Consider the following 11,414-nt stretch of genomic DNA (forward strand, 5'->3'; position numbering starts at 1 on the left):
ACAGCTACTGAAAATGTTTTCAAATAATTTATTAAAAAAAGGTTCTCACTACTTCCACATTAACAGTTTAAACATGGAAATATCTGAATGTATGATTCTCTTCCTCCTTAAATAGATTACATCATACCTTAACATGCTGACATTTGTGAACTTTTAATAAAACTTTATACTAGAGTGCAACGCTACAACATCCTTCACTCGTGGTATGACATTATGTTCACAATGTTGTCAAAGAGAAGTAACGTTAAGATAAAACTGCCATGAAAGTATCTTCCAGGAGCGTGGAGAGTGGACGCCTCGGTGCTGATGTTGATGAAGAAGAACCTCAGGACTGAGATCATGCACGAGGTAATGGAGGTCTGTAAAGTGTTTGTTAGCTGCAGGTTATCGCCGTGTGTCCTTGTCCATAAGGTCTTTGGCCTCGTTGATCTTAGCAGCGAGATAAGGTGACCCACCTGCACACATACACACACAAGTCTGATTCTGTGATCACTCCTTTTAACAGCCCATCTGCTGATGTAGACAACGTTAATCTGAAATTATTAACTGAAAATATTTTTTTTTAACAACTTGATTATCAGTGATTTTGACTTTTACATATCACACAAACAGAAATTCAAATTAATTTATCAGCCAGCGCTCACTGCAGTCTTAAAAACATCTGACTTTTGTCTCTTTAAGGGTTAGGGTGTGAGCTCACCTTTGTCTGGATGGTTCAGGACCATGATCCTCCGATGGGCCTCGCGTACCTTGGCCTTTGTGCTGGCTGGGCTGGAGATACATAATACATCCATGTAAGCAATAATTTCTTTCCTCTGAGCAGTGACACACACTCCAAAGGATTTTCAGAAGTTAGCAGACATTTACCTGATGCCAAGAATGAGGCTGGCCTCTCGTTTGGACATCTTCTGCTCAAACCCTCCTTTGTAATATGATGAGAACGCCTGTGGTGACAGAAAAGGATCAGAGCTTTGATTCTCAGTAGTCTGAACATCTCAAAAACACTGGGACAGGCTCAACTTTATTTGTTAGTTGATATTTTTGTCCAGAATGTGAAATGCTAAGGTTTTCCCACATATGTTTTATCTGAGATATCGCAAGTGTTTCTTTGAAACATCTACAATATGAACATAAAACAAAGACCCTGAGCACAAGACACTACAAAGACAAACAGCTGTACAACAGCAGGCTACATGTTGTGGGTTTATTTCAGCTTTAGTTTGAAACTACAGACCTTCAGCACAAAAAAGGCAAAAGATATTAAGTTTTGCATAACAGGACTAAAATGAACATCCCATCAGATGTGTAAGAGGTTAAATATATATATATATATTTTTTTTTTGGTTAAGATATTTTTTGGGGCATTTTTAGCCTTTAATGGATAGGACAGACAAGTGTGTAAAGGGGAGAGAGAGGCCTTGTACATGGGGCGCCTGCTCTACCACTAAGCCATCGAACGCCCCAAGAGGTTAAATAATTACTCACTGATGAGGGCATCTTCCTGACAGTTTCAGAGAAGACCTGTCCGAGAGGCTTCCACAGCTGGAACGCGTAGCGACCTGCAGATCAAACATGAAACAGTAAAACATTATTTTACTTTTCTAGATGAAACGGGAGCAACAAAAACCAAAGCAGAAACTTTGACTAGAGAGTGAGTATTAAAAAAAGAAAAGAAAAATGGCAGACAGGGTTTTTAGGTTTAGCAGCTCATTTTAAGTGTGACTGAAACAACATAAAACCCTGAAACATCTATATCACATACACATCCAGATTATATATCTTGGCATATTACTGCTCTTATTATTATCAAATTGTTCTTACCTGCGAAACCCGCAGCAGCCACACCAAGACCGACTGCGATCAGAGTCCCTCCCTGTCACCAAAAACAAAACATCAGACAGTTACTACACTGAGACAAATCATACAACATGGATACTTTTAAGATTAGTTTGGCAGCTTCAGTAACAGGGATGCACGATACCGGATTTTTTGCCTATATATGAAATGCCAATATGTAACAACTTATTTGAACAATAACCAATATCAATATATCTACTTTTTTCCCTACCTGATTTTAGTGATCATCAAGTCTCTTTGTAGTGGAATTAACTGGTAACCCCAAAGCGCCTTCACACTCCACTCTCACTTCAACACACCTGTCTTTAACTAAAGCTTCCCCAGATGCCTGAGGGGTATTCCAGAAAGCGGGTTTAGTGAAAACTCTAGTAGTATGTAACTCTAAAATGAGGGAAACTCCGGGTTTTCAGTTCCAGAAAGAGAGGTAAGTCAAACTCAGAGTCAATAACCATGGCAGCTGACACTGTGAACCTAACCTGCTCGCTGGCAGGTTTTCTTTAAGAAACCCTGAGTTCACCCTGTCTCCTCCCTACTGCCGAGCCTGAACCAAGCTGTCAGACAGACATGGGTTGTTTGTATGTAGGAAATCTGATCAATATCGAGGCAGAATTAATTCACAATGCCTTACGCTGGGAGAGGATCTTCAGACCCCGTTTAGATGTGCTGTCTTCCCCCAGTGAATATCTGTTTGAACCATACGTTTTAGACTCAATCATTTACCGTCCACAAAAAATCAAATCTGACACCCCGCGGATGTGCGCTCTCATCAGAGCAAATGTGCATCACGCTATGTTTTTTTGTGATATTGGTGGCCTACAGTACATAATGAAATAGCCACTGAATGACAGGTTATTTAAGCTACTTTGTTTAATAAATCAAATATGAATAAAACTAAAGAAAGGTACAGTCATTTTTATTGTGGTTGTGCACGTGCTTAACTCAAAGTGTACCTACTCAGAGTTGACTGAACTAATTCAAATCAGCTGTTCTGGAACCGGATACTCAGAGTTTCCCAGCTCAGGGTAAGTCAACTCAGAGTTCAGGATCAGACTTAGAGTTTGTTGAACCTCCTACCTGGAATACCCCTCAGGTCAGGCAGCGCATTAAAGTGACTCAAAAAATAATAGGAAACTAGGACTTCCTAGAAATGGCTGTAACACATTCATTGCAAAATAAGAAAAGGCATGTTAAAGCCATTATTGGCTGATACTGATGACGTACCGATATCATCAGCATAATGGTCAATTCCGATATTTAATTGTATAGCCAGTATCAGCCGATACCGATGTCGTGACGATATCACCGTGCATCCCTACCTCATAATGTACCTTATTGCCAGTTTGAGTCCTGATTGTGTCATTTCATAATAAGCTTTAAGTATGATTTTCCATTAAGAACATTTGTGGAGCCCCTGAAAGTCCAGTCTTGCAGACACCCACTAATATTATGAATATTATATTAAGTTAGGTTTTCCAAAAAGATGTTTCTGTCTCAGTCGTCAGCTCAACATCTTGTGAAGTGAGATTTTCTGTATCATAAATAGTACAATAACATAAATCTAACCACAGAGGCAGACTTCAAAAGGAGCATCTTAAGTGTATGCAGGTTAACATTTAGATTTTACCATCACAGTATGTTTATAAAGTCCCTTATGTGACATGGAGGTGGCTGAATGTCAGAGCCATGACACTAACATGTGTTAACATGTGGGCTGTGTGATAGGAGGTCGTGACCCACAGTAACGTACAGTAATATTGAGTAATTACAAAGTTGTCCTTAAATATAACGTATATCAAACCACAAGCTAGCCAATGTTTAGTTTAGCTAGTTAGCTCAGGTGATGTAGCTCGTGCAGCAGCAGTGACGTGCAGTGACGTTAACGGTCATTAAGGTTACGTAAAACGCACGCTACCAGGTAAAAACCGCTCTGGTTAAATTAAACTGACTCTATAAAGGTCCTGAGTGTTTGAACAGACACTCACCAGCCGTCTGTCGATGTCTGCGTCGCTCCTAACGGTTGTTTTTGGAGCATATTCAGCATATCGCAACAAGTCTCCTCCATCCACGGTCATTCCGCCGGTGCTCGCCATGTTGCCTCAGCGACAGTGACGTCTGTCAGTGTCACGTGATTAAACATCGTCCATCTTCTTCGTTGGTGTTTTACGGCAGTTGGCATCCTGCAAGTTGCTTTACTGCCTCCTACTGGCTTTATCCGACCACTGCTATCCTCATCTACAGTCATATTATATTTATTTATTATATTATATTATATTATATTATATTATATTATTTTACTTTATTTTCTATTCTTTTCTTATTTATTGTATTTTTATTTCATTTCATTTTATAATAGAGTAGAAAACTTAATTCATCGCCTAAGGGCAGCTCATAAAAGCTCTTAAAAGACAAAAAAACAGCACTTTCTCTTATCGACAACAACACAGTGGTATTAAAATAGACATGAAATAGAATGAGTTAACTGCATAAATAGAAATGAAATTAAAATAAAATTGCCCATTCCACATTTCCTGCAAGAAATAAGAATGCTAACTCCTTTTCTCTGCACTGACTACAATAACCCATTGGATGTTTCCCTAATACATAAAGAGTTAAAGGGAAAATAAATTAACAAAATTATGAAAGATGTAAACAACCAACACAAAAAAGATAAATTATAAAACTTACCCTGTGATCTTTGAAAGTTAAAAGTTGAAGATGAAATCCTCTTGCGTCATGTATGCTGGTTAGTTCGTATAAACGCCTTATTTTTGGCTAAATTTTAAATGAGGCGTAGAATAAAGTGATTTTGATGAAATATCACTGTTTTAAGCTCAGGTTTGGTTATGTTTTTTTATCTGACGGTCATGTTTGTTGCACATGATGTGCCATAGGAATGTTGGAAATTTGGAAATCCAGTGATAATTTCTTTTCTTTCTTTCTTTTTTGTTTTTAGTCTCTGGTTATGATAAAATGGGGTGTCAAACATATGGCCCAGGGGCTAAAGGTCTAATCTGACCCACTGAATGACTTTGCACACCTAATATTGACGTACAGTACATGTGAAGGTTAAGAGATGCCAGGTTTCAGGAGCAATTTAAACAGCGTGTAGATAGTTAATGTAAAATGCTGCTTCAGAAGTTTTTCCACCCTGACCAGAATACATCTGTCTTAAATAACAATGAACACTTACTGTGGTCATATTTAAAGATATTAAACATTGTGCAACATATTGTCAACCAGCAGCTTCAGTACAAAAGAATCTGTGCCAGACTTCTGTCTTAATTGGGTAAAACCCTGAGACACTGACAAAACTTCAGATTTATAAATGGTTTATAAGGCAGGGGACGACTTAACCTGCCTCTTCAATCGCTTCCACTTTAGTTTTAGTAACTGTTCATCGTTTGGTGTGTTAAAAGATGAATGTTTTCAGATTGATTATAGGTTTATAGATTATTATGTAGTGGGTTTACTGGTCTGGCCCACTCTAGATCAGATTGGGCTGTATGTGGCTCCTGAACTAAAATGAGTTTGACAACCCTTATTTAAAACAAACTGTTGTTGTTTTGTGTTTGTGCCACTAGATGGCGCCATTGACAAGTGAGTCGTGGTGCTGTAAACTGTGTTGGTGAGTTGCACAGAGTAGGATTGGTAAGTGTGTTTTACTGGACGTTAACAGTTTCAATGTGGTGTTTATATGTGTTTGTGTATGTTTGGGTTTGCATTTGTGTTGTTTTATTGACTTTATTTTTGTTTGCATGATTGTTTTGTTTATATTTGTTTAATTTGTGTTGCATCAGTCACATCTGTGTTTGGTTATATGCTCTTTTTTCCATATGCTTGTATCTTTTGTCGATCGCTGCACTTATATGTGCGTGTTTTATTTGTTTGCGTCGACATGAGTTTGTATTTGTGTCTCTCTTTGTACTTGTATCTGTGTGTGTGTGTGTGTGTGTGTGTGTGTGTGTGTACGGGTGTACTTTGTGGCCCTTGTGGACCCTCGACATGATTAGGAGTCCAGCAGGAGTCTCAGAGCAGGGAGCAGCGCCACAGAGGAGCTGATGGAGACCTGAGCCTGGAGCTGGTTTCTATTGTCCCCGGTAATTGGATTTGGTCTGGGAGGAGAGATGGCTGCCAGTGAGAGGCTGCGATCATTAGGTGTGAATGAGACGTGTGGTGCCAGGGCTGAACACACACACACAGACTGGTATTGTGCTGTTCAATGGACAGCACACACACACACACGCACGTGCTCACATTAATCCAGATAAATCTGAAATAGCTGTTTTCATGTCAAACACTATTCTTCCCACACGTGCATTTTCAGATAATTTTTGAAAGCTCACCTTCACAAGGAAACATGAAAACAGGACAACAGCTAACGCTCTTCTTCTTCATCCTCATCTGCCAAACACACAGTAAAGAGATGTTTCATGACCAAGATAACAGTTAAGACAGACTCTCTGAACTTCTTTTGCACGACACTCCACGTTCTTCCTTTAAAGTAGCCCGGTCCTGCTCAAGTTAGTTTACAGCATTGTTACTCAAAGTCTGGCCTGCAGCCCAATGGTGGCCCCCAGCAACATTTCATGTGGCCCCTGAACATGACACTAAATACGTATATTACATACAAATCATTTGCGATCCATTTCAATGCTTTCACAACAGCACACATTTGATACACTACTAAGTGACTCCATCAAACTTTGCCCCTCTAACAAGTGTCTGTCAGGTTAGGGATGACAATTTGTTGCCATGCAATCACCCCTCGAACGCAGACTGGCCAATCATAGTGTAGCTCCAACAAGGGTCCGACAACAGCTGTGCTCCATTGACTCTAATGCAGTTGTTTCAGATTTCCTTCATTTTCAGGCTGGTTTTGTGGATTTGGAGCTAAATGTTGTGCCTGGGGCACGTCGTGTATTGATGATACTCGTTACCTGGAGAGGTTGGAAAACTGTTCCAAAACCAAAATCAACCCCTGAAAAGTGTAGAGTTAGCTAGCTAGCTGGTAAACTACTGAGGGTATAGCGATAAACTTGTCAGATTCTTTTCCAGCACAGACCCTGACTGTCCAAGGTGCAACTACAGTCCAGCCACAATAGGACACATGTTTTGGGCGTGTCACTTTCTCGACAGCTACTGGGGGCAAATATTCAAGTTTTTTTCCCATATTTGTAACCCGTCCACCAAAACGCGGGAACTGCCCATTGTTCCGACCATATTAAACCCATTGTTCCGAAGTCCGTTCCGAAATCATCATGATGCCCTGTGGTTAAGGTCTGGTTAGGTTTAGGCACAAAAACCACTTGGTTAGGGTCAGGAAAAGATCATGGTGTGGGTTAAAATGAAAAAGAAAGTGACAAACACATAAGCCGTGAGCCTGCTCCACCTCAAGCCGGTCGCGACGCACCATACACCCACCGCGAGCCGTTCAGCACCGCGGACAGTTGGACTAATGGGATGTCGAACCAATGGGCTGTCGAACCAATGACATGGACCCCCAGAACGCTAGGTGTTCTTCAGAAAACACTCAGTTTGGAGCGTTTGATAGCTCTTCAGAGGCACTGAATATTTACAGCTGAGATGCTTTGCATGTGGTTGTTATGAGGAATATCCATGGAAGTTAATGTGTTGGCGCAAGGTTGAGTACTTGCTTTGGATGAGGGGAAGGGTGAAGCATGTAGGGAGAGAGGATGGATCGACCCATCGGCCTGTGTGGGTTCATGAGAGGAAACATATATACAGTATATTAACATACATGTAAGATATACCAGTTTGTCTTTGCGGTATATGTCCTTCCTCCTCTGTGACTCATTGGCTGAAGTGATAGTGACGAGCGTGGCATTTTTCAACTCAGAAAAAAAAAGCCCAACTGTCAGTGCTCGGTGCAGAGTTCATACCCAGCACCTCATCGTGCATCTGGTGTTTGTAGCACAGCATAAAGATGCAGTGCTCCCATTGTAAAGCATTACAAACATACACCAGCCTCAGAATAAAATGCTTTGGTGGACACAGCCCCTTCTTTTTAACTGGAAGTCAAGTAAAGCCCCACCGTATTTACAGTGGTTAAAGGAGGTTTTCTCTCTTCTGCCTTCAGAAAAACTTTGATATCAAGTATGTAAAGCTCACAAGAGCGTTGTCTTTACCTGGAGTCCTGTTATAGAGTTTATTGGAACTTTTCACTTTTGTTGAATGTACCATTTATCTAGTTGTAACCACAGTATTTGGACAGATGTCCCGCCGTACAGTTATCCATCCATCCATCCATCCATCCATCCATTTTCAGCCGCTTATCTGAAGTCAGGTTGCAGGGGCAGCAGGCCAAGCAAAGCACCCCAGACGTCCCTCTCCCCAGCAACGCTTTCCAGCTCCTCCTGGGGGACCCCAAGGCGTTCCCAGGCCAGACGAGATACATAATCCCTCCAGCGTGTTCTGGGTCTGCCCCGGGGCCTCCTACCAGTTGGACGTGCATGACACACCTCTAATAGGAGGCGCCCAGGAGGCATCCTGATCAGATGCCCGAACCACCTCAACTGATCTCTTTGAACTCGAAGGAGCAGCGGCTCTACTCCGAACTCCCTCGGGATGTCCGAGCTCCTCACCCTATCTCTAAGGCTGAGCCCAGCCACCTTCGGAGGAAACTAATTTCGGCCGCTTGTATCCGCGATCTCATTCTTTCGGTCACTACCCAGAGCTCATGACCATAGGTGAGGGCTGGGACGTAGATGGACCAGTGAATCAAAAGCTTTGCCTTCTAGTTCAGCTCTCTTCACCACAACAGTCCGGCGCACCAAACCTTTCATTCTACCCTCACTCATGAACTAGACCCTGAGATACTTGAACTTCCTCACTTGAGGCAGTAACTCTCCCCCAACTCAGAGGGGGCAATCATTTTTCTGGTAGAGAATCATGGCCTCAGACTTTGGAGGTGCTGACTCTCATCCTGACTGCTTCACACTTGGTTGCAAACTGCACCAGTGCATGCTGGATGTCACGGTTTGATGAAGCCAACAGAACCACATCATACATACAGTTATACTGTATTCATAACATTTTTACTACTTGGGATTTGAAATGGGATGTGCCGTTTGGTGTTTTTCCGTGTTTTGTTTTAATCTGTTTTTCTTTTTGTCTTTTGTTTTCCTCTATTGAGCCTTGGAGCGACGGGGCGCTGGGCAGTGGGGTGTATATTTACATACGTTTTGTAATTTGCATTATTGTATCATGTTTACGTGTTTTCCATTACCTAAAAAATGTATATATTAAAAAAAGGCAGACATGTAAAATTGTGAAGCTCTCCTTTAAAGCAGTTGTTGCTCTTATTTATTACCTGTCAGCTGATTTAAAGGTTTATAATGCAGCAGAACACGGCTGCATCAGAGGAGAGCAGAGTATTTGCATATTAGAAAATTAACCTGTGCTTTTATGTGTGTGTGTGTGTGTGTGCACATGTACACAACTCAATCTCAGCGAGGGAAACACATTTACTGAAACACACACACATACACGCGCAGTGTTACCATGGGAACCAAGCAGCCACTCTGCTCCTCAATAGCGGGCGAGTGAGTCGAGGTAGATGGCCATTGTGTTGTGTGTGTTTGGGGGGTCGGGGTGGCGGTTCGAGAGGGGTTAGAGGGGCAGTATTAAACAACGCACTAGACAGATGAAAGCACTGCACATCCTTAAATCTAATCATAATTTAGTCATCACTAGAAGATGGTATGATCAAAATAAAGAAGGAAATAGGCAAGACTGACGGGACGGAGAGAGACCTGAGTGCATGAGTCAAGGGAAGGGGGGACGGGAGATTGCTGTTAGATGGAAAATGATGGAGCCTCGTGGACAGAGATGGTCTTATTCCTAAAGTTGATGCTTATTTGTTGCATCAGTCCCTATATCCAGACACAAGACTAAAAGGATTTATAAAGAGTAGGTGCAGCTACACTGCTGCAGAGACAGTGGACTCAGTCATGAGCACCAAAAACCTGGACGTCCACTCATTCTTTTTTTATGTAAAGTTATTACCAATCAAATTACAAAAGGAATGGAAATGGAAAATTAAAAAGTTAAAATGTAAAACAGTTTCCTTCAGTTAACAGAGACGATTCTGTGCTCACTGGAGGAAAAATATTTGTTCATGTAGAAATTCTGGAATAAGATGTTCATTCATTTTATCTTGCTAAACGTGTTTCCAGAAATAATACATTCTTAAAAAAGAAAAAGAAGAAACAGGAGATCACGTTTTATCTGAGACGTGCAGGACTATTATCCTGCAACAATGCTGCAGAGAGTAACACAGCAGAGCCCATTAGGGTGACCTGGCCCTCCTCTCCTTCACTGGGGAGAACTTTTGAAACAAATTCAGACAAAGAGTGTTCAGAGAAAGGAGGAGGCCCGAGTGGGGTTTTCTGAAATGGGCCGATGAAAACTGATGATGATAAATCTTAGATTGGAGTTCTGATATTTAGAATAAGTAATCTGTAGTAATCTGTCGCCTCACAAACATCCAGAAAGTGTGATTTTTTTCCTTGAGGAAGTTATTCTGAACAAAGGATTAATCACTTTTTGACTGGACAACATTTCTCTATTAGCAAGGTTTTTATTAATATTGTTTAATGACAGGCAGGCCAGCTTTTTTTTTTTAGGAAATATAGGCAGGGGAACAACAATTTCAAAAATGGGCCCCTCATCCTCCCAATGACTGGCCAATCTATCCCTATACATTTTTCTATATACATTGTTATACTTCCTGCGAAAATACTCCAATGAAACATTTTTCCATCTGTATTTTGTATCTACTTGTACTTGTTTCTACTGTTAAGACCTTGTTTTCTTATTTTGAAAAACAGAAGTAGTCACATGTGTCCTGGGCTGAAAAAATGCCCTCAGATGAATGGTTTGAAAAAAGTAAAATCAAACAATAACTGGGGAAATTACTGCAAGGTATTAAATCATAAGATCAAATCAGGAGTGAAAAAATCATCATTTTGAAATGTGTTTTAATTATACAACTTGTATTGTCAATAAATTGTTATACTTGTTCCAATTTAAGGGTCAACCACCGACCTTTCATCTGTACCCTATGACCCCACCTGATAATATAAAATGATTACACCCTATACATTTAATTTTCCAAGACCATGACCTGGATGTTTTCATTCTTCAAAGCTGGTTAAAAATGAATCAGGAATTGTTGTCAGAGCAACACAGATTTGGGCACAGATTTGCAAAAGGCCCCACAGCTTCTCCGACATAGACACACAGACATTGTGGTGGTTTTGTGAATAGGTGCCTGTTTGGGGTCATTTTGTGTCTTTTTTTCATAGTTTTTTTTTTAATCTCTTTATAGGTATTTTGTGTGTTTCCTTTTCTGTTGTGGTAACTTCAAGGCTGATGTGTTTTAATTTAAGTGACATTTTGCAGGTGAATGCTGGGGAGTCTCCTCACACTTTTGAAGTCATTACAACACAGTTCATTCATTTTGCAGACACTTTTGTCCAAAGTGGCTTTCAATAAGTGCATTCAAACCATGCATGTTAAAGAGCAAGTTATCATCC

The 11,414-nt window shown here is 40.8% G+C and overlaps 1 protein-coding gene across 1 annotated transcript; it reads right to left on the bottom strand.

Annotated features, from left to right (window-relative positions):
- Positions 1 to 14: 14 nt before the first annotated feature.
- Positions 15 to 3,987, bottom strand: dnajc15 (DnaJ (Hsp40) homolog, subfamily C, member 15). Its single transcript, XM_049593728.1, has 6 exons — positions 3,840 to 3,987; positions 1,822 to 1,873; positions 1,486 to 1,559; positions 868 to 944; positions 701 to 771; positions 15 to 455 (listed from the first exon to the last, which is right to left on the bottom strand). Exons 1-6 carry the CDS (start codon positions 3,945 to 3,947, stop codon positions 385 to 387), a joined length of 453 nt encoding a protein of 150 aa, XP_049449685.1. The 5' UTR covers positions 3,948 to 3,987; the 3' UTR covers positions 15 to 384.
- Positions 3,988 to 11,414: the final 7,427 nt, after the last annotated feature.

The sequence above is a fragment of the Epinephelus fuscoguttatus genome, linkage group LG13, assembly GCF_011397635.1.
Source record: "Epinephelus fuscoguttatus linkage group LG13, E.fuscoguttatus.final_Chr_v1".
Lineage (NCBI taxonomy): Eukaryota > Metazoa > Chordata > Actinopteri > Perciformes > Serranidae > Epinephelus > Epinephelus fuscoguttatus.